Raw genomic sequence first — 23,457 nt, 5'->3', positions numbered from 1 at the left:
TCTATACATCTTCAATCTGGGTGAATGCTGACTGCCTTCCAATCCCAGTGCATGGGTATCTATCCTATCATCTAACGGGTTTCCATGCACGTTTCTCCATCCGTCCATCCCACACGCCGCGCTATCCACTTCACAATATAAACCAACCCCAATAAAACAGGAACTTCAATCAAGGGCCCGACAGTCGCTGCAAGAGCTTGGTTGCTATCGGCCCCAAAGACCGCCACTGCCACCGCAATCGCCAGTTCAAAGTTATTGCTGGCGGCAGTGAAGCTCTGGACGGTTGAGAGCTTATAGCCAAACCCTAATTTGTAAGTGACAAGCAGAGTGGCAAAGAAGATGATCAGAAAGTAGACGATGAGCGGAGCTGCAACTCGCACGACGGAGACAATCTGCTCGACCACATGGCGACCCTGCGAGGCGAACAACACCAGGATCGTGAACAACAGTCCGATCAGAGACAACGGGCTGATCCATCGCAGGAATGTCTCAAACCACTGGTCTGAAATTTTGCGACCTATGAATCGCGTTATAATCGCGGCCCCCAGGGGAATACCGAGAAAGACCGCTACACTTTTGGCTGCGATAGCGTATTCGAAGGTGACTTGATCTCCGCTTATCACTTCGATGAAGAAAACTCCCATGGGAGCGAACAGCACCATCTGAAGGATCGAATTGAGGGCAACGAGGATAGCGCAGTACTCATTGTCGCCACCTGCCAGTCCTGTCCACACCAAGACCTGGGCCAGACGAGTTAGCTTGGTTTTTATTTGAATATTGGATTTTGACTGCGGAACATACCATAGCAATGCATCGTGCTAACCCGACTACTATAAGTCCTTGACGTAGCTCTGGCTCGTCGGGTAGGAAAGCCCATGCCAAACCCAGCTGCATGAGCATAGTCAGTATCAAGCAATCTCTGTCTCAGGGTATGCTTCAAATCTTACCATGAGGAATGGTGCGACTATCCAGTTGAGCAGCATGCTGAAAGCCATCTGGGCCCAAATATCTTTTGTCTTAAAGACATGATGCAGAGATTCAAATCGAACCTTGCACAGGATTGGATACATCATGACTAACAGTCCCACAGCTTTATATGCAAATCTTGTTAGCTAGCTGATATATTGACGTTGGACCATACTAACCGATTGGAATCGAGACACCGACGAATTTCCCTCTTTCAAGGGCAGGTCCTGTACTTGGGACAAAGTTTCCCAGAATGATACCAATGGCCATAGCGAGGAAGATCCATACAGCAAGGAAGCGATCTAGCAGGCCGAGACTGGAAAAAGCTGACTTCTTTTCGTGAAGGTCGTTCGGGGTATTGGGCTCATCTTGCTTTTCCAGGCCGTGGTTTTGAGATGTGGTGTCTTGACTGGAGATATGGGAACATGTTTGGATCTGAGAAGGCGCCATTGAGACTTGGGGCTTTGAAGAAATCATAGAAAATGATCTTCAAGTTTAAAAGTAGCCAAGATGGCGCCTCTAAATAACATTGTAGGGTTGAGGCTCATGCGATGTCACTGCCGGACTCTGATTGGTTCGATCTCGCAGTCTGGCATTTGTCAAAATTTCTCATTGACCAATCAGCTTCGGGCAGTGACATTCGCGGGGTATGTCCCTTTGGACAGCAGGAGAGTGTCTACGATGTACTATTGATATGCTCACTCGATTAGTACGCCTGATGTCTACCGAAACGCCATGGCATGCGGCATTCCCCGCTCCGAAGAGTACACCACCTTCTCTATCACGAGAAGAGTTACTTGGATGGATCCGAGAGGGTAAACAAGCCGGCAAAGACTATGTACTTGTCGACGTGCGTCGGAATGACTACGAGGTAAAAGAACAATGAACTCAGTCCTGTCGCTATATGTGTACTGATCCTCTAAAAGGGTGGCACGATCAGAGGCTCGTTGAACTTGCCTGCCCAAAGTCTATACCCTACAATTCCGACATTGTACTCTCTCATATCAAACAGCAGTGCGGAATACGTGGTTTGGTACTGCGGTAGGGCATATGTGATATTCAATTACTTTCTGGGGACATGCTAATCAAGGTCGGGGTTTAGGTTCGTCTACTGGTCGGGGTACGCGTACCGCTGCTTGGTTTGCAGATTACCTCCAAGAGAAGCAGGATCCGAAGGTTAAGAGCTTGATTCTTGCGGGTGGAATTAAGGGATGGGCGGCTGCTGGAGAGGAGTTTACTTCGTTGATGGATGGATATGATGCTTCTGTCTGGTCGAAGTAAAGAGGATATCTACCATGAAGATGTATCTACATTCTTGATATCTGCAGATTTCTGTCGACACAAAGCAGAATCTCGAAGCTCGTCTTTTCCAGACATATTCTCACAGCCAGAACCATGATACAGCTTGTTCGCTACTTCAGGTCATATGTCCCCGGCAATCGCAAAATATCAACTTCATTGTTAGCTCAAAGCCTAAAATGACTCCCAGCAGAAGCATACCTATCAGCCAGACCATTCGACTTCAATTATTGGACAGATGGGGATGCGAATGAGTTTCTGAGATGTTACTCTCCAACGACTCACGACGAGCCTGCTCATCAGTTGTCACGCGCTCGATTGGAAAGGGATCAGCGACCTCACTGAGACAGTCAAAGTCGTCTTCGTTCTTCAAGGTGTTTACGTGAGGTTTGTCCTTGGGGGCATTTGATTTGGACTCCTTTGCACGACCACAGGTCAATATTCGACGGAGTTTGGAAAGTGCCATATTAGACGTAGACCTGATGATGTGGAAGACAGTGCTCTTGCATTTGATATTGGCGAAAATGGGTACAGGGTGTCGAGTAGCTATCAGAGGTTGGCCACTGGACTACGTCATGGCTATGATAGAGCTGAGGTGTGTCGGGCACTTTTCCGACGCCATAGGGAGAGGCCGAACGGGTGTTCCCGTCCCGAGTAAGTATTTGGATCGTGAATCATAAATGTAGCGTCGTTTAGACTAGTGAAGTGGAGCAATAAGAAGGTCGGGTTCCTTTCGGTGTCCATTTCGAACTGCGGGAGAAACCGGGCTTTCTTTAGCGTCAGGTGAGCACTGTACGGAGTAAGCTCAAACAAAATATGTCAATTCTTGAGCTTTTGAGTCATAGAGTGATATTTCAATAGCTTTAAAGGGTATGCCCAAGTGCTAGTAGGAAATTATAATATTCAGTACTGTCTATCTTTGCAGCAAATTGTCTGATCTCGACGCAATGGCCGTCCGACCTTATCAAAACTTCCCTGGGAGAGTACTCTTCAGCTCTCTCTACAATCAGAGCTACAGAACCCAAGTAGGATCTGATTTCCTTGTTTCATCTTCGGCCAAATTGGTGAACCCCCATCATCACATCGCCTCTTCTGACGAGGTCTCGTGGACTCTGGATACAAAAGCCCTCAGAGGAATGGACGATCGAAAAGTCCTGTCTCTATTTTCAATCGGATTCTTCGGTGGATTCGTCCTTGGAATCGAGCGCATGCTTTTGACAGCCGGAGCCTGGAGATTGCTCCCTGTTCATTTCACCGGTCAGTCTGTGTGATGATATTCCACAAGAGTCTCGGTATTGATGTACACGAGCAGCCTTTCCAAGCGAGTCCTACAATTCGAGTATATGGCACAGATCAGACATCCCAGATGACGATCTCTGTCCCACCGGGACAAAACTCTTTGGATCTTTCCAATTGCTCGACAAACAAATCTCGAAAGGGCCGACCAATGCATCCACATCCACGTCCAGTTATGTAGACTATGGATTCGGCTCCGATACTTATTCATTCTCCGGCTGCCATCGCTTCCGCATCACGAGAATCCCAACAACGCCGGAGAATGCAAAAGAGCTGGTTCAAATCAGCCTCGAAGGGTTCCATTGTGATCCACAGCAAAATCGATTGTGGCTGCCCAGGATTGCATTCTGGTTCCACGCTGCTTATGCCAGGGTTCTCTTTGCGAATGGGATGCAGTCAGTCTTGACTGGAGGTGCTCAACAAGGAGCAAGTCATCAATAGTCGGGCCGTCTGCGAGAGGGCTCCTATATGTATAATATAGATAATCAGAGTCTTGGACATTTCCACTCACACACGAAGTAACCGATACCTCCCAGCCCACAAAGTAATGGAAAAGGGTGATTGCTCCAAGAGGTTGAGGGAAGATGCAAGATGAAAGGAGGATCGCCGCTGACGTCTCGGAGTTTATGCGGCTAACTCCGGGGGCGCAACTCAACCTTCGCCTCACCTCCAATCCGCAACATCATTCGACTTCATTCTTCACAATGGCCCCTCAAGCTGACAGTCCACCTGCGGGAACTCCCTCAAATATTCCAGATCAATTAGACCCGGCAACTAAGAGGAAGATTCAAAATCGTCTCAATCAACGCGCAAGCAGTGAGCGAATATCCTTCCTAAGCCGACCGCGATTCCGTACTAACTTGTCACAGGAAAGAGAAAAGCACTAGAGGCTGCAAATAACCTTGCAGCAAATAAAAAATGGGTGGTCTACACCGACGAGTCGACTATTTCCAATAGCATCAATCACGCCCAGAAGCCGAATCAGCCGGACCACAAGATCACCCGAAAATCACCCAATCCAACCGACTGTCAATCTATCTGTAATTTCAGTCTCAATGCCAATGCCAATGCCAATGCTTCACCGTCCGACGCTATCTTATATGAAGTCTATCTCCGGGCTTTGCACGGGCTTCAAAATCCGACTATTTCGCCAAACATCTCTTCACACGTATCCCAATACAGCCTCCTCAGCGCCACCTTCATCAATGCAAGATTTCTAGGATTGACTCTTGATCTCCTCAATGATGATCTAGCTTCTCAATTCAACATCGTCGGTCCATCATCACTGCATCTTCCGCCGAGCCTGTGGCCATCCAAATCACAACGAAAAATCATTCATCATCCGTGGATTGACCTGATCCCAATATTATCCCTAAGAGAAAGCATTCTGCGCAGAATGGGCACGCTTGACGAAGACGAGGCGTGCGGAGATCTTTTTGGAATGTGTACTTCATCATCGGGCGAGACGGGATTGCGGGTTTGGGGTGAAGCTTGGGATCCACTCGCCTGGGAGGCATCGACGGATTTAATTAAGAAGTGGTCTTGGATGATGAAGGAATGTCCTGATGTTATAAAATCTACTAATTATTGGAGGAAGCAGCGGGGGGAGAAAGCGGTTGTCATTGAACTAGAATGAGTTCGTCTTCAGATGTACTTGGATACATATGAAAACGGGGTCGTGTTTGTCTTAAACAGAGAACTTCTCGCTAGTCATCTTCTCACTCATTTCCCACAGCTCGGCCCAGTTAGCTGTGTTCGTAAGGTGGGTGTGCAGTTCGTGATCCGAGACTGCGTTCTGGTTGAGGTATGACCCGCTGTAGTCTAGATGCAGATGTCAACTGTGTGTTTCAAAGGATTTGTTTGATAAGAGAGACTTGCCCTTGATGGTCGGGTCGATCATCGCGGTGATGACCGTGGCTGCTCCTTCAGAGGTACCGGTCCAAGGGGGAATCTCGTAGGAATTTCCATCTAAATCAACCATTGCTAGTGAGACCATATGTTAGTATAATTGTATGACAAACAGATCTCTCCAACATACGTCCAGCCTTCTTCCATTCAGCGACCTGGTCGAGAAATTCAGGAGGGCAGTGTCGCTGCAAGCCAGAGTGAACCGCTATATCAAGTCAGAAGAGAGGAAGCAGGTAGAAGACAGGACCAGAACTGACCACCAGGATCCACACTAAAGACACGGATCTTCTCATTCTTCAGCTTCTCGCCGAGACTTTTGGCAAACATAACTCTAGCAGCGTTCGATTGGCCATATGCAACCATAGGATCATAGGTCTCGCCGTTCTGCAAGGAAGAGTCAGCAGAAGGTCGCACCAATCTCCAAAGTCCACCTTGTACTAACACTAAAGTTTACATCACCAAAGTACACTTTTCCCTGTCGAGCCATAGAGGAAGCCATGATGACGATAGACGAGGATGGACCAGCAGCGCGAACCTTGGGCAGGAGCAATTTGACAAGGACAAAGTTGGCCAGATAGTTCACACCGAGCTGGCTTTCGAATCCATCCTTGGTCTTACTATAAGGTGGGAACATTACGCCGGCCACGCAAACCAGATGGTCAATGTGGGTCACGTCGTGTAGGCTCTCGACGGCGTTTCGCACAGCGTCCAAATCACTGAGGTCCATATGCAAGAAGCGAGTCTTGACATCTGGCTTGGCTGATTTGATCTTTGCCTGAATTCCAGCTACCTTGGACTCAGCACGAGCGCTCAGGATCAAGAGGGCTGGATCGGCGCTGGCGAGTTGCACTGCCAGCTCGCCGGCGATGGAGTCGTCGGAGACTCCAGTGATTAGGACTAAGAAAAGGTGTGTTAGTAAGGGTTTACTTCACGTGAGAGATCACAGCTGTTGGAAAGTACCTGTTTTTCCTTCGAGATTCTTTCCATATTTCTCGAGGATCACCTCGGAGCGAAGAATCTGTTGATTGGTGGACATGGTGGACGACTTGAAGATGAGGATTAAATGAGAAGATACGATGCAATTGCTACTTTGAAGTTCTTGAATATCAAAAATTCTGGAGATCAGAGGCCTCTTTTGTATCCTTGTGCTCGGTGATATTGATTCTAACGCCGTGAAGGTATAAGGACATAGTTCGGGACAGCCAATCAGCGTCGACACAAGTCCGAGTCAGATCCAGACTAGTCCCTTTGCAGTTAGTGCGGTGTCATCAGTTGGAGAGTATACTTCTACATTTCACACTTCTTGATGCAATTGAGGCACTGTGACCTCATTTTCGGCGAACAGAATTGCTAATCTCCGCTCAGAAGTATGACTTGTGGCTAGAAAGGTCTTGGCGGCGGGATTCAACTATGGCACAAACCTCGGTGGGTGCTCAAAGCCTACCAAATATATCACCATGTGTGATGTTTAAGAAATGGTGACAAGTCCAAATATGCCCGTGTCACTTTGCTCCTTTTCTCATTGCTTCTATCCTGCAAACTCTTCCGGGTCATTTCAAGGTTGGGGTGGTAGGCATGGCCACATGTGCTCCGGAGTATCATTTTCTTTACATCTGGAAGATGGCCGTTTTGATTTTTCGTAACCCCATGACGATCACTCCGAGACAATTCCTGATTTATATTTCCAAGCCCAGCCTCACGGATTCAATCAGAGGTATCTTTGCTGTTGAAGCATATGAACAGTGTCGTGTAGCATACTACAAAATTACAAAATTACCGCCACATACGGTATTTGCGTCACAAAAACCAAAAAGTACAATGGTCCGTGCGCGAATCTTTTTCTCCCGCGACGTCTTGCGACGAGCTCTCAAGCATTTCGCCCATGAACTCATTGTCGCCTTTTCGCTTGGTAACGAGATGCGCTCAGTCTAAACACAGACCCTACCTTGTCTATTCCCTTCTACAATCATCCCCGACCCTATATCGGCGACTTAACTCCACCATGGCGAACGACTCCCCCACACCCAGCCTGGTGGAATTCAAGGGAACTCAATATCAGGTGGTCAAGGAAGGACTGGCGCAGATCCTCAACCCCCCAAGCCAAGAAGCTGCTTCTCAAGGCCCGAGGAGAGACCTCCAAGACGAAGACCCCGGCCAATCTGTCTTCTACAACCCAATCCAACAATTCAATCGCGACCTGAGCGTCCTCGCCATTCGCGCATATGGCGAACACCTGATAGACTCGAAGAGACAAAAAGCAGATCGCAAGTTAAAGAAACAGGCTGGCAACGGAGAAAAGAAGCGGAAGCGCGAAGATGATCAAACCGAGAACCCTAGGCCCGCCCCCAACGCAGAAGGCAGACCACAAGAAACAGACCCGGCAACTCTCCCTGAGCAGCCTGCTCCCACTGAAAAGCCGATTGGCCTGACTTCAGAAACTGCATCACACTTCTCGATCCTCGATGCCCTCTCCGCCACTGGACTGCGTGCCCTGCGCTATGCTTCGGAAATCCCCTTCGCGACCAGGGTGGTAGGCAATGACTTGTCTGAGTCTGCAATCAAGTCCATGAAGACCAACATCGAATACAACAATATCAAAACCATCCAGCCAAATCTGGGTGACGCGAGAGCCTACATGTATGAGAATGTAGGCAAATTCGACGTGATTGATTTGGACCCCTATGGCACAGCGTCCCCTTTCATCGATGCTGCTATCCAAGCAGCTAGAGATGGTGGTCTTCTTTGTGTCACTTGCACCGATGCAGGTGTCTGGGCTTCCACTGGTTACTCCGAGAAGGCATTCTCGCTGTACGGTGGCATCCCCCTCAAGGGCTTCCACTCCCATGAAAGTGGACTGAGGTTGATTCTGAACTCCCTTGTTATGTCTGCGTCTAGATATGGAATCGCGATTGAGCCATTGCTGTCTCTTTCGATCGATTTCTACGCGCGTGTCTTTGTTCGAGTTCACAAGTCTCCTGCTCAGGTGAAGTTCAATGCCGGTAACACAATGGTTGTCTACAGCTGTGACGCTGGATGTGGTGCCTGGACTACTCAATACATTGGCCGCACCACAACCAGAACGAACAAGAAAGGAAACCCCATGCACCACCACGGTATTACCAAGGGGCCTACTTCGGCTCCCCGATGTGAGCACTGCGGCACCAAGACCCATATTGCAGGTCCCATGTGGGGTGGCCCGCTGCACAACCCTCAATTCATCCAGAAGATCTTGGCCTTACTCCCCGGTGCCGATCCTGAAACTTATGGAACTTGCGCTCGTCTCGAGGGCATGTTGACTACCGCCCTCGAAGAAGACCTGGATTTGACAGCAGCATCCGACGCAAACAAGCCAGAACAGTCATCCGAAACGGCAGAGAGCACAAAGACTCAAGAAAACGCTGAATACCCTGCCATCATCCCCCGAATGGATGTCTCTTTGAGAGAAAAACACCCCTTCTACTTCTCCCTCAGCGCACTAGCAAAGGTCCTGCATTCCACCACCGTCCCAATCGACGACTTCCGCGGTGCCCTCAGCAATCTCGGATACCGTTCCACTCGCTCCCACACCAAACCAAACACCGTCCGCTCCGATGCCCCCTGGGAGGTCATCTGGGAGGTCATGCGCGAATGGGTTCGCCAGAAATCGCCTATCAAGGAATCTGCCCTGGCCCCCGGAAGCGCTGCTGCCGTCATCATGTCGAAGAGCCGCGAAAACATCCGCAAGCTCGACGATAAAGACCCATCGCTATCCCTCTTGAAGCAAGATCTGCTCTCTGCTGTCGAGTCAGGAGGCGATGTCAGTGACTTGGTTACCAAGGTCGAGGCGGCTCTCTACCGATCTAAATCACGAGCTCCGCAGCCCACAGTCTCTGAACCACAACCCGAATCCGCCGCCCCCAAATCCCCGGCTGAGAACCCTGCACAGAAATCACAGCCGGCTCACCCGAGTACCCTTGAAGTAGTCTTTGATGCCAGGCTCGGCCGTGCCGTCTCTGCGGCTCATAGCAAAAAGCGTCTCGTGCGATACCAGATGAACCCTCGTGCCAACTGGGGTCCTCTGAACCGTGCTAGTCGATCTTGATGGGATGAGGAAGAACATACATGATAATACTTGAGACAAAAAAATGCATTGGAGTTAGGTAGTGTAGCATTATCTCGATTTGAGAGTCAATATACATAAGTTTCTTTCATTTTATTACAAGGTTCAGAGTATTTACGGGATATTGGATACTGGAGAATACTCGATAGGCATTATTGAACAATAAATGAAATGTCATTACTCCCATTATAAACACAACGAGCCAGGAGACGGAACCAGCTCGGAAATCTCTAAAAAAAAACATAAATCACAATCATCACGTCTCAATCCAATGCAACAACGAGGTATGCAAACAAGAACAAAAAGGATACGACACGCTTAGAACTGCGACACGGCAACGGCGACGGCTTGAGAGTCACTGTGGCTGATGCTGACGCTGACCTGCTTAACACCGGCTTGCTTGGCGGCAGCGGCGGCGGCACCATGGAGCTAGAAAGGTGAGTTAGCATGGCTGTTTATGAAGGGAGAAGCAATGGTATGTTGTACTTACGTTCACAGTGGGGGCACCGTTGGCATCGACACCGATTTCAATCTCCTTGAGAGCGGCACCGGCACCCTTGCTGCTGACACCGAGGGACTTGAAGACAGCCTCCTTGGCGCTCCAGCGGCCGGCGAACGAGGACTGGGGGGAAGCCGCCTGGCGGCAGTAGTCCTGCTCACTCTGGGTGAAGTTGCGCTCAACAAAGGTCTCGTTGTCGATGTTGACGGAATCGATGTGCTCGACGTCGACGCCGATCTTGGAGTTCTCGGCGGCGTTGGCCTTGGCGAGGGACTCGACGGTCTGGCGAGTGGCCTCGGATTGCTTGGCCTCGGGGGAAGCAGAGGAGTACTTGAGCTCGGAGGTCTTCTTGTCAAGGGAGACACGGTAGTCAGGGTTCAAGAAGATCTTGCTCTGGAGGTCATCCTCGTAAGGAGCCTTGTTCTTGGCGACGAAGATGGTGTTGTTGATCAGACCGTTGTGGAAGTAGCGGTAAGCTCTCTTCTGGCGGGCCTCGACCTTGGTCTTGTAGGCCTCGTACTGGGACTTCTCGAGAGTGGCGTACAGGTAACGGGGGTGGATACCGATGACCTGAGCACCCTTCTGACCGAAACCGAAGGAGGTGACGGAGAAGGCCTTGACACCGTCGGTCTGGATGCTGCGGCTGGGGTAGACGATGTAATCGAACTTCTCCATGACCTTGTCAACGTTATCGGCGTTGCGGTTACCGGGGACAAGACCGCTGTCCAGGACCTGCAAACAACCGTTGAACATCCAAGCACCGGCAGCACCCTTGGGGTGACCAGTAAGGTACTTCTGGAAGATACCCATGAGTGCATTACCCTTGGTGCGTCCAAGGTGCTTCATCTGCTGGCAGAGCACATCGGACTCGTTCTTGTCGTTGGCAACAGTGGAAGTACCGTGGAAGGAAGCAACCTCAATATCGTCAACAGTGAGACCCCAAGTGGCCATGGCACCACGGAGGGGAGCGATGCGGGAGTCCTGCTTCCAGAAGTTGTTGCCCAGGCTGTACTGAGCATCCTTCTCTTGGCGGACGGCCTCGCGCTCAATGTGCGCAGCACGCTCCTGCAAGTACTCGGACTCGTTGAAGGTCTCGTCGCTCTGAGCCTTCATGGCCTCGGCCTCCTCCTGGAGGTAGAGGAGCTCGGACTCCTGCCACTCGTTGATCTGCTTCTTGCGCAGATCCAATTGGCGGCGACGGTACTTCAGGTCGAGAAGGGGAGATGGGAACTTGCCGGGGTTCTCGCGGGCGGTGGTCAGGACACCCTGGCCAGGGGCGGGAACGGAGCGACCGATCTTGTCAGTGGCGGTGGTGGTCAGGGCGATGATACCGTGAATGGGAACACCCATGTCAAGGGCCAGCTGAGCAGTCATGATCAGCTGCATACCGCAACCCTGGGACTCCATGAATCCAGCACGAGTGGTGGTGGTAGGACGAGACATCTCCTGAGGGGTACGGCCGTGAGCGAACTCATCCTCGGCGTTACTGGTGGCCTTCATGTTGGCGAACTCGTAAGAGCCCTCCTCCTGGAAGTCATCGAAACCACCAACGAAGCAGACACGGGCCTTGCCTTCAACAATGGTCTCGTAACCAATGTCAACGGATTCGACAGCGGTGGCGCAAGCACCGACGGGGGTCTTGATGGGACCGGTGGAGGACAGAAGCAACATGTTAACCCAAGCGCTCATGGTGTTGATGAAAGACTCCTGCAGGATATCCTTCTGCTTGGGCTTGTCCAAGAAGCGGTCCTTGTACATACCACGCAGGGCGTGGGTACCACCGATACCGGAACCAATGCAGTTACCAACCTCAGAAAGGTGGACATACTTGTAGAACTCGTAGGGGTCGGTGATACCGGAAGACAACATGGCCTCGGCGGTACAGACGAGAACGTACAGAGTGACGGGGTCGACTTGCTCGATGATATCATCGGGGATACCGTAGCGGCTGGCGTCCCAACCAGTGGGCACCTGACCAGCGACAAGGCGGTCGAATTGGAGTGCCTTGGGGATGAGCATGGTGGCACCCTTGCGAAGGCGGACGGTGTACTCGCCAGACTCGGGGATCTCGAAGATCTCGGCCTTGTCTCCGTGCTCACGCTTGAACTCCTCGGCGGTCTCCTTGGAAGACTCGAAGGGCTCGAGGTCCTCCTGGATGACGATCTCCTGGAGCAGCTGCTTCTTCTTGGGGTCGTAACCCTTGAAGAGCTCAGGCTCGATGAGACGGATACCAGTGTGCTCCAGGATGTGCTTCTCGTACTTGGGCTTGATGTCCTTGTCGTCAACGGGGTCACCGGACTTGGCGTCAACCCAGCCGGAGTAGGCCTTGCCCTTGAGAGGACCGTTGTGGTGCTTGATCAGACCCATAATCCAGGCCATCTCAACACAGCCCTCCAGGGAGAACTTGCCCTGGGACTCCATCTCCCAACGGGTACGGGAGTTACCCCAGGGACCGACTTCGGAGAAACCGGTGACAACGACAACCTTGTCCAGGTTGACCATGCCCTTGAGGCCCTCGTTGAGAGGCTTGACTTCCTCCTCCCAATCAGGCAGGTTGGGGAACTCGAACTTGATGTTGGCACGGGGCTCCGCGACAACCTTCTTGTACAAAGCTCCACTGTCCTCGCCGTTGACGACCTTGTGCTCGATGGCGGTCTCCTTGATGACAGCCTGGCGAACGTCGCTGGTCTCCATGATGTCGGTGCGGAGCTTGGTCATCAGGCCCTTCAGGTCAGGAATGAACTGAAGACCACCGTTGAGATCGGCGAAGACGGGGTCAAGCTGGCACAGGTTGACGATGGCAGGGGCCATCAGACCGAGAAGGTTGAAGGCCATCTCCTGCTGGGAGAAAGTGCGAACACCAAGCTTCTCAACACCCTCAGCGACCATGTTGTTACCACCCATGAGACCGGTGCCACGGGTCCAGCCAATGACGGCACCACAGATGGTGAGGTAGTGGCCCCAGTTCTCAGAGTACCAGCGGTTGAAGAGAGTCTCGAGAGCGAGCTTGGACTCGGAGTACAGACCGTCGTTACCGAAAGTTCCGTGGTTAGGAGACAAAGGCAGGATGACCTGAGCGGGGCGAGTCTCGAAGCCGTGAGTCTGCTTCTGGGTCTTGATGGAACCAAGAAGACGGAGCAGGTTGGTCAGCATGATACGGTGAGCCAACTCAGACTTGGAGTCGATGTTGTCAATCTCACGGCCGTTCTCGGGAATGGCGGCGAAGGGAACGACAAAGTCCAAGTCCCAGCCGAGACCCTTCTTGGTGTCGTAGATGTATTCGACCAGAGCCTCAACATCCTGCTTGCTGCCCTGGTTGAAGGGCACGACAACCAGCTGGGAGCCACGGGCACCGAAACGGGCATACATGCCCTGGTAGTATTCGGTCACCTCACGGGAGAAGCGACTGGTGGTGACAACGACCTTGGCACCACCGCTGATCAGACCCTGCAGGACCTCGGCACCAATGGAACCGGCACCGGCACCGGTCATGAGAACGTTCTTGCCCTGGAAGCTCAGACCGTCCTTGGCGGCGGACTCCATGACATTGAGGTAGATGCCGGTGAGCTTCTTGTTGTAGTCCCAACCATGCTCGGTCTTCTTCTTCAAGTGCAAGAAGGGAATGGTCTCAACCTTGCCGGGGTGGCTGAGGGTGCGCTTGGCGGAGCCACCCTTCTTGGCGTGGCCGTTCTCCTGGGGAATGATCTGGCTCTCGTTCATGCCGAGAGCGCGAACAACATCCTTGTACAGGGTGTCAAACTGGATCTGGGAAGACTTGGAGAGACGATGCTGCTTGCGGATGAGCTTGTAGACCTGCTTGAGGTCGTTCTGGACCTTGGTGCGGTTGCTGTACTCGGAGATTGGGCCTCCTTCAGCCATGTGCTTAACGTAGTGCTCGAGCTTGCGAGCACTAGTACGGGGCACCTCCTTGTAGCCAATGTTTCCACGGGCATCGACGGAAGTTTGAGGACCGGTAGGGACAGCAACGTCCTTGTAGACAGGGGCGACCTCGAGCACCTCGCGGCAGTTCTCGATGAGCTGCTGGCCAAGCTCCTTGGCCAGCTGGTAGGTCTCGCCACGGTCGGTAGGGCAGTTGTCGATGTGGTACTGCATGAAGTCAAGGAGGAGGGGGTTGGAGCGGTTCATGATGCGGATACACTGGCTGACAATCTCGCGGTCGACGACCTGGAGACGACCGAAAATGATATCGTAGTACATGCTCAAGGCATCTTGACGAGCCCAGTTCCATGAGGAGTCGTAGACACGGGCCTTCAGCTGGTCGAAAGAGGGCTCAATGCCGGAGGCGTAGAAGTCACCGTGCTCCACCTGCCACAGGTCAAGCTGTGCCTGCAGCGCCTTTTGGCTCTCCTGGGAGATGACGTGAGCCTTCTCACCCTCGCGGAGGTCCATCTTGAGGTAGCGGGCAATGATCTCAAGCTGCTGCTTGAACAAGGCACGCTGGTCCTTGGTCAGAGCATCGATAGCAGCAGGGTCCATCACCATACCACCGCCGCCACCGCCGCCGTCACCACCGGCAGTAGGGGCTGAGAGGCTGACGCCAGCGCTAGCAGCATACTTGTTGGCCACATCGTCCAGGTAGGCCTTGGCATCACCCTCGGATCCCAAACGAGCCGCGGGCTCCATGGTGAGCGCGAGGAGAAGGACACCGTCTTGACGACCGGCTCCCAGACCCCAGCGGGTCTCCAGGTATTTCCTCACTGCGGTGATGTTGAAACCACCAGGCATTTTCGCGGAGACCATCCTGGCGATCAAAGAAGAGGACTGCTTGCCCAATTGGCCGTTGAAAGTGGCCTGCATCGAGGCACCGAGCTCGTCGAGAGGGACATCCTCGGGCTTCTCTGGTGTGGAACCGAACTCTTTACCCAGGTCACCCAGGATTTCATTCTGTAATGTGGACTTGCCTGGTTTCAAATATTGGTTAGCATTTGAATTTCCCCGCAAAAAGATCAAGGCGAAAAAAAGCAAAAAAGCAAAGTGTTCTGATTCTCACCTCCAACAAGATCCTTAATGGCTTTTGACAGTGGCACATCTGCCAGGCTCTTCTTTAACTTTTGAGCAACCAATGTGCGCAGTACATCGACTGCTGTGACAGGGGCATCTTCGACTGCGGCCGCGGGGCCGGCACTGGGGGGAGGGGGAGGAGCTCCCGCTGCAGGGGCGGCTGCCGGGGCTGCGGGCCCTGAAGGCGCGGCCTCCGGGGTGGGCTCGGGCTCGTCCTCCACGGGGTCGACATCGTAGTAGATCTCCTTGGCGTCCTTATTATAGCACAGAATCTGGCGCTGCACTGAGGTGGCGGCATCGTAGGCCTCGTACTTGGAGGCTAGTGTCCGTCGTGCCATGCCTCCCAGGGTATCTGCGGGACCGATTTCGACAATGCGCTCGGTGCGCTGCTCGGCGAGGATGACATCTTGGGTCTCAATCCATCGGACGGGGGAGGCGAATTGGTAGGCCAGCAGCTCCACCAGGAGCGTGTGGGCGAGCTCCTGCTCGACTTCCGGACGCATGATGGAAGTTATGGGTATCAATTGATATTAAACAAAAAGACGAGTATTAAGGACGCAACGTCCGTTTGACGAATGCGGATAAGAAGCCCAAGGGGGAGGGGGGCTGGAATGAAGGTAGAGGAATATGTAGCAAAAGGAAAGAGGAAGAAGATTAGACCTTTACACCACAAGTCAGAGAGAGAGTAAAGGATGCCAGGCCAGTTCCAACGAGGAAAAAAAGGTGGGAAGAGCCAGTTGGTAATTAATACCGGTATTGGTAATTTTCCCACAGCTTTTTTTTTTTTTTGGAACCAACTCCATAACAGGGGGACCACTCACCTTCTACACTTATTTTTTTGGGGAGGATTCTAATTAGTTGAAAAGATGGGGAAGTAGGGAATATTCAGCTATTACGCTACTTCTTCCCTGTACTTCTTATCCGGAGCAATGGAGCTCTGGAGGGTCGCGGTCTCGTAAAGTGGTGAGAGCTCTGTTGGGCGTTCCCGAGCTTTAGATCGGACACTAAAGAAGTGATATGCGGCCCTCCGCGGATCATATTCGGAGCCGACAATCGGCGTAATCTAGTTCCCAACGAGATGCAGCCATTGGCGGTTGTGAGCGTGTCAGGTCATGGCGGCGGACTAGCAGAAACTCTGGGGTTTGATAGAGAAAGTCAGCCATGACAACAAAATAGAATACTGGTGTAACATGTACAGTGCAAAAGGAGGTAATCCCAGTGTATTTGCAGTGTAATTGCAGGGTAATTGCGTGGTAATTCCCAATCCTCAACGGGTTCAACCCAGTCGCAACCCATTGGGGCGGGTCTCCTCGTGCGCTAAACCCTTTCGGGCCGCTTGCAGTTCAACAGCGGATCTTTTTTTTCTGCGCTTTCCAATCCTCTGAGCTCCATTCTCCCCTTCCTGTATATCTGTTCCCTTGGCTTGTTCCTGTCGTGTCCATTTCTTCCTTTTGATTAATATAACCTGTCGGGGCCCTCAGGAATAACTATACAGAGGTCTACAGTAAGTCGGTCGAGAGAATATGAATCCCCTGCACTGTGCTAATCGTCCCAGCACAAAACAACCCCTCTTCTAATTTAGGGTCCTGGTCTCTCCTTATTCAGACTCTCTCTCTCTCTCTCTCCATCTTGATCAACGACCATCCCTCTCCATCACATCTCCGTGCCATTGAAGAGAGACATCATGTACGGCACATCCACCGGTCCCCAGACCGGGATCAACACCCCACGATCTTCGCAATCCCTCCGCCCTCTTATCCTCTCGCATGGCTCTCTCGAGTTCTCTTTCCTCGTTCCTACTTCGCTTCACTTCCATGCATCCCAATTGAAGGATAGCTTCACAGCCTCTTTACCCGAGCCCACAGATGAATTGGCCTTAGATGAGGAGCCCTCATCAGTGACCGAGCTGGTGGCCCGCTACATTGGTCATGTAGCCCACGAGCTCGAGGAGGAGGATGATGCCCAGGGCAACTTTCTGGATGTCTTGAAGCTTGTCCTGAATGAATTTGAGCGGGCGTTCATGCGCGGGAATGATGTGCACGCCGTGGCAGCTGCGCTCCCCGGAATCGTGTCCAAGAAGAACCAGGTCGTCGAGGCATACTACGCTGGACGAGCGGCGGCGGGCCGGCCCACCAAGCCTTACGACTCGGCCCTGTTCCGCGCGGCGTCGGACGAGGCGGCTGGCATCTACTCGGTGTTCGGCGGACAAGGAAACATTGAGGAGTACTTCGATGAATTGCGCGACATCTACACCACCTACCCATCTTTCGTCGAGGAGCTGATCACTTCTTCCGCCGAGCTCCTGCAGTCTCTCTCACACGAGCCCGAGGCTAGCAAGCTGTACCCCAAGGGGTTGGATATCATGAAGTGGTTGCAGGATCGGGACACACAGCCAGATATCGACTATCTGGTGTCGGCCCCCGTCAGTCTGCCATTGATCGGTCTGGTGCAGTTGGCTCACTACACTGTCACCTGTCGCGTGCTGGGCCGCCAGCCGGGAGACATTCTGGAGCGCTTCCTCGGTACCACCGGTCACTCACAGGGTGTGGTGACCGCGGCCGCGATTGCGACCGCCACCAGCTGGGAGTCCTTCGCTAAGGCATCCCGCAATGCCTTGACCATGCTCTTCTGGATCGGTCTGCGCAGTCAACAGGCCTACCCCCGCACCTCCATTGCCCCCTCCGTGCTGCAGGACTCCATTGAGAACGGTGAGGGAACTCCCACTCCCATGCTGTCCATCCGCGATCTTTCCCTCGCTGCGGTGCAGGAACACATCGATGCCACCAACCAGCACTTGCCCGAGGACCGCCACATCTCCATCTCCCTGGTCAACAGTGCTCGCAACTTCGTCGTCACCGGTCCCCCCATCTCCTTGTACGGTCTGAACCTGCGTCTGCGCAAGGTCAAGGCCGCCACCGGACTCGACCAGAACCGTGTGCCCTTCACTCAGCGCAAGATCCGCTTTGTCAACCGTTTCCTCCCCATCACCGCTCCCTTCCACAGCCAGTACCTCTCCTCGGCGTACGACCGCATCCTGGAGGATTTGGAGGACGTCGTCGATATCTCTGCCAAGGAGCTGGTCATTCCCGTCTTCCACACCAAGACCGGAGAGGACCTTCGTCAACTCGGTGACAAGAGCATCGTTCCCTCGCTCATCCGCATGATTACTCACGATGCCGTCAACTGGGAGCAGGCTACTGTCTTCCCCCGTGCCACTCACATCTTGGACTTTGGCCCCGGTGGTATCTCGGGTCTGGGTGTTTTGACCAACCGCAACAAGGACGGTACCGGTGTCCGAGTCATTCTCGCCGGTGAGATGGATGGCACCAACGCCGAGGTCGGCTACAAGCCCGAGCTCTTCGACCGTGATGAGCACTCGGTCAAGTTTGCCGTGGACTGGGTCAAGGAACACGGCCCTCGTCTCACCCAAACCTCCGCCGGACAGACCTACGTGGACACCAAGATGAGTCGTCTGCTGGGTATCCCCCCTGTCATGGTTGCCGGTATGACCCCTACCACCGTTGCCTGGGACTTTGTGGCGGCTACTATGAACGCTGGCTACCACATTGAGTTGGCTGGTGGTGGTTACTACAACGCCAAGACCATGACTGAGGCCATCACCAAGATTGAGAAGACCATTCCTCCCGGACGTGGTATCACTATCAACTTGATCTACGTTAACCCCCGTGCTATGGCCTGGCAGATCCCTCTGATCGGCCGTCTGCGCGCCGAGGGTGTCCCCATCGAGGGTCTGACCATTGGTGCCGGTGTGCCCTCCATCGAGGTTGCCAACGAGTACATTGAGACCCTGGGTATCAAGCACATCGCCTTCAAGCCCGGTTCCGTCGATGCCATTCAGCAGGTCATCAACGTGGCCAAGGCCAACCCCAAGTTCCCCATCATCCTTCAGTGGACCGGTGGTCGTGGTGGTGGTCACCACTCCTTCGAGGACTTCCACCAGCCCATCCTCCAGATGTACGGCCGCATCCGCAAGCAAGACAACATCGTTCTCGTTGCTGGCAGTGGTTTCGGCGGTGCTGAAGACACTTACCCTTACCTCTCCGGTACCTGGTCCGCCAAGTACGGCTACCCTCCCATGCCCTTCGACGGATGTCTGTTCGGTAGTCGCATGATGATCGCCAAGGAGGCCCACACCTCCTACAACGCTAAGAAGGCGATCGCCGAGGCCCCCGGTGTTGGTGACGAGGAATGGGAGAAGACTTACCAGAAGGCTACCGGTGGTGTCATCACCGTTCTGTCCGAGATGGGCGAGCCTATCCACAAGCTCGCCACTCGTGGTGTCCTTTTCTGGCAGGAGATGGACCAGAAGATCTTCAAGCTGGACAAGGCCAAGCGTGTTCCCGAGCTGAAGAAGCAGCGTAACTACATCATCAAGAAGCTGAACGATGACTTCCACAAGGTCTGGTTCGGCCGCAACGCTGCCGGTGAGACCGTCGACCTGGAGGATATGACCTACACCGAGGTCGTTCACCGCATGGTTGACCTCATGTACATCAAGCACGAGTCTCGCTGGATCGATCCCTCCTTGAAGAGACTGGCTGGTGACTTCCTCCGCCGTGTCGAGGAGCGCTTCACCACTGCCGAGGGTCAGGCCTCCCTGCTCCAGAGCTACTCTGACATCGACACCCCTTACCCTGCTGTCGACAGCATTCTTGCTGCTTACCCCGCTGCTGCTGATCAGTTGATCAACGCTCAGGATGTGCAGCACTTCCTGCTTCTCTGCCAGCGTCGCGGTCAGAAGCCCGTGCCCTTCGTTCCCGTCCTTGACGAGACCTTCGAGTTCTTCTTCAAGAAGGATTCCCTGTGGCAGAGTGAGGATCTTGAGGCTGTTGTTGGCCAAGATGTCGGTCGTACCTGTATTCTTCAGGGTCCCATGGCTGCTCGCTACTCCAACATCATCGATGAGCCCGTTCAGGACATTCTGGATGGCGTTCACAAGGGTCACATCGAAGGCCTCCTGCGTGATGTTTACGGTGGTGACAAGTCGAAGATTCCTGTCATTGAATACTTCGGTGGTCAGCTCCTGAACACCGATACCGAGCAGGAGATCGATGGTCTCACCGTCATTGAGGAGGCCAACAAGGTCAGCTTCCGTCTGTCCTCCTCTCCCTCTGCGGTCCTGCCCGATCTCGACCGCTGGTTGGGTCTGTTGGCTGGCAGTGTCTACTCTTGGAGACACGCCCTGTTCCTGGCCGATGTCTACGTCCAGGGTCACCGTTTCCAGACCAACCCCATGAAGCGCATTGTTGCGCCTACCGCCGGTATGCACGTTGAGGTCTCCAACCCCAACGACCCCTCCAAGATGGCCATCAGTGTCCGCGAGCCTTACCAGTCTGGCAAGCTCGTCAAGACTGTTGAGGCCAAGGTCCTCGAGAACGGCCAGATCAGCCTGACTCTCTTCGAGGGTCGCACCGCTGAGAACGGTGTCGTTCCCCTGAACTTCTTGTTCACCTACCACCCGGAGACTGGATACGCTCCCATCCGCGAGGTGATGGGTGACCGCAACGACCGCATCAAGGAGTTCTACTACCGTATCTGGTTCGGCAACAAGGACGTGCCCTTCGACACCCCCACCACTGCCACCTTCAGCGGTGGTCGTGAGACCATCACCTCCCAGGCCGTTGCCGACTTCGTTCACGCCGTTGGTAACACTGGTGAGGCTTTCGTTGACCGTCCCGGTAAGGAAGTGTTCGCTCCCATGGACTTTGCCATTGTGGCGGGCTGGAAGGCTATCACCAAGCCTATCTTCCCCCGTACCATCGATGGAGATCTGCTGAAGCTGGTCCACCTGTCCAACGGTTTCAAGATGGTTCCCGGTGCCCAGCCCCTCAAGGTTGGTGACGTTCTGGACACTACCGCTCAGATCAACGCCGTCATCAACCAGGAGTCTGGCAAGATGGTTGAGGTCTGCGGTACCATCAAGCGTGAGGGTAAGGCCATCATGCATGTGACCAGTCAGTTCTTGTACCGCGGTGCCTACACCGACTTCGAGAACACCTTCCAGCGCAAGGACGAGGTCCCCATGCAGGTTCATCTCGCCACCAGCCGCGATGTTGCCATCCTCCGCTCCAAGGAGTGGTTCCGCATGGACGACTCTGAGACCGAGCTCCTCGGCCAGACCCTTACTTTCCGTCTGCAGAGCTTGATCCGTTTCAAGAACAACACCGTCTTCAGCAATGTCCAGACCATTGGACAGGCTCTCCTCGAGCTGCCCACCAAGGAGGTTATCCAGGTCGCTTCTGTTGAGTACGAGGCTGGTGACTCCCACGGTAACCCCGTCATCGACTACCTGCAGCGTAACGGAACCTCCATCGAGCAGCCGGTGTACTTCGAGAACCCCATCCCTCTCAGTGGAAAGACCGCCCTCGAGCTGCGTGCCCCCGCCTCCAACGAGACCTACGCTCGCGTCTCCGGCGATTACAACCCCATTCACGTTTCCCGTGTCTTCTCCAGCTACGCCAACCTGCCCGGTACCATCACCCACGGTATGTACAGCAGTGCCGCCGTCCGCAGTCTCGTCGAGACTTGGGCTGCCGAGAACAACATCGGTCGCGTCCGTGGCTTCCAGGTTTCCCTGGTTGGCATGGTTCTGCCCAATGACATGATCACCGTCAAGCTGCAGCACGTCGGTATGATTGCCGGTCGCAAGATCATCAAGGTCGAGGCCAGTAACAAGGAGACCGAGGACAAGGTCCTTCAGGGTGAGGCGGAGGTTGAGCAGCCTGTCACCTCCTACGTCTTCACTGGTCAAGGTTCTCAGGAGCAGGGTATGGGTATGGAGCTCTACGGCAGCAGCCCTGTTGCCCAGGAGGTTTGGGACCGTGCCGATCGACACTTCATGGAGAACTACGGTCTCTCCATCATCGACATTGTCAAGAACAACCCCAAGGAGCTCACCGTTTACTTCGGTGGTCCTCGTGGTAAGGCTATCCGCCAGAACTACATGTCGATGACCTTCGAGTCGGTCAACGCCGATGGATCCATCAAGTCTGAGAAGATCTTCAAGGAGGTTGATGAGAACACTGCTTCCTACACCTACCGCTCCCCCACTGGTCTTCTCTCCGCCACCCAGTTCACTCAGCCTGCCTTGACTCTGATGGAGAAGGCCAGCTTCGAGGACATGCGCTCCAAGGGTCTGGTTCAGCGCGACAGCAGCTTCGCCGGTCACTCGCTCGGTGAATACTCCGCGTTGGCCGCTCTGGCCGATGTCATGCCCATCGAGAGCTTGGTTTCCGTCGTGTTCTACCGTGGTCTGACCATGCAGGTCGCTGTCGAGCGTGACGCTCAGGGCCGCTCCAACTACTCCATGTGTGCTGTCAACCCCAGCCGTATCTCCAAGACCTTCAACGAGCAGGCCCTGCAGTACGTTGTGGAAGTCATTGCCGAGACCACCGGCTGGTTGCTGGAGATTGTCAACTACAACGTTGCCAACATGCAATACGTTGCCGCTGGTGACCTCCGTGCTCTTGACACTCTCACCAACCTCCTCAACTTCCTGAAGGCGCAGAACATTGACATCCCCGCCCTCATGCAGAGCATGTCTCTGGAGGACGTCAAGGAGCACTTGGTCAGCATCATCCAGGGTTGTGTCGAGCAAACCGAGGCCAAGCCCCGTCCCATCCAGCTCGAGCGTGGCTTCGCCACCATCCCTCTCAAGGGTATCGATGTGCCCTTCCACAGTACCTTCCTGCGCTCCGGTGTCAAGCCCTTCCGTTCCTTCTTGCTGAAGAAGATCAACAAGACCACCATCGATCCCAGCAAGCTCGTCGGAAAGTACATCCCCAACGTCACGGCTCGTCCCTTCGAGATTACCAAGGAGTACTTCGAGGATGTCTACAAGCTCACCAACTCCCCTCGCATTGCCTCTATCCTGGCCAACTGGGAGAAGTACGAGGAGGGCAACACCAATGTTGAAAAATGATCACTTCATCCTTGATTCCCCCTCTATAATGTGTGTTTTTGATAGACCTTTTCTGTTTGTTCATCGGGTCATGATGTGATATGCCTCAAAGCCTCGGAGTTTTTTAATGTGCATATAAATGAATCTTTTCTTTACTTATTATAGTTTTCAATTGTTATTTTCTTCCATTTCACCATTTAGACCTGCTATTCTCTCTATATCTTCGTACATAACACCAATGTAATATGTAGCACCCAAGTAACAAACGTCAAAACGAATCATAGTTCTATTGTCTACATGTAGCTTTTATACACGGACCTTTACGTACGATATCCATGGGTAGCGTCTCTGCTTTAGGATCAAGGGGTCTGTCTGGACTAGTCTAGGAAGCTGGACAGAGTAGTAACTAAATTAGTGGTGAATTGGGTAGATCCAATGCCCTCGGCC

General features: G+C 53.3%; 9 protein-coding genes across 9 annotated transcripts; 5 read left to right on the top strand and 4 right to left on the bottom strand.

The window, feature by feature from the left end:
* Positions 1–71: 71 nt before the first annotated feature.
* Positions 72–1,416, bottom strand: N7506_005139 (arsenic resistance protein; the record flags this gene model as incomplete). Its single annotated transcript, XM_056954433.1, has 4 exons — positions 72–740; positions 802–888; positions 948–1,090; positions 1,146–1,416. 4 exons carry the CDS (start codon positions 1,414–1,416, stop codon positions 72–74), a joined length of 1,170 nt encoding a protein of 389 aa, XP_056813322.1.
* A 268-nt stretch (positions 1,417–1,684) lies between these two features.
* N7506_005138 (putative arsenate reductase (Arc2)) lies at positions 1,685–2,247 on the top strand (the record flags this gene model as incomplete). Its single annotated transcript, XM_056954432.1, has 3 exons — positions 1,685–1,837; positions 1,893–2,007; positions 2,069–2,247. 3 exons carry the CDS (start codon positions 1,685–1,687, stop codon positions 2,245–2,247), a joined length of 447 nt encoding a protein of 148 aa, XP_056813321.1.
* Positions 2,248–2,488: 241 nt separating this feature from the next.
* Positions 2,489–2,731, bottom strand: N7506_005137 (uncharacterized protein; the record flags this gene model as incomplete). The annotated part of the gene is made up of 1 exon (XM_056954431.1): positions 2,489–2,731. One exon carries the CDS (start codon positions 2,729–2,731, stop codon positions 2,489–2,491), a length of 243 nt encoding a protein of 80 aa, XP_056813320.1.
* A 481-nt stretch (positions 2,732–3,212) lies between these two features.
* Positions 3,213–4,002, top strand: N7506_005136 (uncharacterized protein; the record flags this gene model as incomplete). The annotated part of the gene is made up of 2 exons (XM_056954430.1): positions 3,213–3,522; positions 3,578–4,002. The coding sequence occupies 2 exons, from the start codon at positions 3,213–3,215 to the stop codon at positions 4,000–4,002; spliced, it is 735 nt and encodes a 244-aa protein (XP_056813319.1).
* A 263-nt stretch (positions 4,003–4,265) lies between these two features.
* Positions 4,266–5,197, top strand: N7506_005135 (bZIP transcription factor; the record flags this gene model as incomplete). Its single annotated transcript, XM_056954429.1, has 2 exons — positions 4,266–4,377; positions 4,431–5,197. The coding sequence occupies 2 exons, from the start codon at positions 4,266–4,268 to the stop codon at positions 5,195–5,197; spliced, it is 879 nt and encodes a 292-aa protein (XP_056813318.1).
* Positions 5,198–5,248: 51 nt separating this feature from the next.
* N7506_005134 (Short-chain dehydrogenase/reductase SDR) lies at positions 5,249–6,505 on the bottom strand (the record flags this gene model as incomplete). Its single annotated transcript, XM_056954428.1, has 6 exons — positions 5,249–5,375; positions 5,436–5,544; positions 5,600–5,674; positions 5,727–5,853; positions 5,912–6,366; positions 6,430–6,505. The coding sequence occupies 6 exons, from the start codon at positions 6,503–6,505 to the stop codon at positions 5,249–5,251; spliced, it is 969 nt and encodes a 322-aa protein (XP_056813317.1).
* A 966-nt stretch (positions 6,506–7,471) lies between these two features.
* N7506_005133 (tRNA (guanine26-N2)-dimethyltransferase) lies at positions 7,472–9,550 on the top strand (the record flags this gene model as incomplete). The annotated part of the gene is made up of 1 exon (XM_056954427.1): positions 7,472–9,550. One exon carries the CDS (start codon positions 7,472–7,474, stop codon positions 9,548–9,550), a length of 2,079 nt encoding a protein of 692 aa, XP_056813316.1.
* A 336-nt stretch (positions 9,551–9,886) lies between these two features.
* N7506_005132 (trifunctional fatty acid synthase subunit FAS2) lies at positions 9,887–15,592 on the bottom strand (the record flags this gene model as incomplete). The annotated part of the gene is made up of 3 exons (XM_056954426.1): positions 9,887–9,997; positions 10,059–14,989; positions 15,079–15,592. The coding sequence occupies 3 exons, from the start codon at positions 15,590–15,592 to the stop codon at positions 9,887–9,889; spliced, it is 5,556 nt and encodes a 1,851-aa protein (XP_056813315.1).
* Positions 15,593–16,773: 1,181 nt separating this feature from the next.
* N7506_005131 (tetrafunctional fatty acid synthase subunit FAS1) lies at positions 16,774–23,031 on the top strand (the record flags this gene model as incomplete). The annotated part of the gene is made up of 1 exon (XM_056954425.1): positions 16,774–23,031. The coding sequence occupies one exon, from the start codon at positions 16,774–16,776 to the stop codon at positions 23,029–23,031; it is 6,258 nt and encodes a 2,085-aa protein (XP_056813314.1).
* Between the last annotated feature and the right edge of the window lie 426 nt (positions 23,032–23,457).

Source organism: Penicillium brevicompactum (assembly GCF_028827555.1).
Source record: "Penicillium brevicompactum strain IBT 35665 chromosome Unknown utg000003l_segment0_segment0, whole genome shotgun sequence".
Taxonomy (NCBI): Eukaryota; Fungi; Ascomycota; class Eurotiomycetes; order Eurotiales; family Aspergillaceae; genus Penicillium; species Penicillium brevicompactum.
Note: the sequence above shows the minus strand (reverse complement) of the source record. Positions and strands in the feature narration are given on the sequence as shown.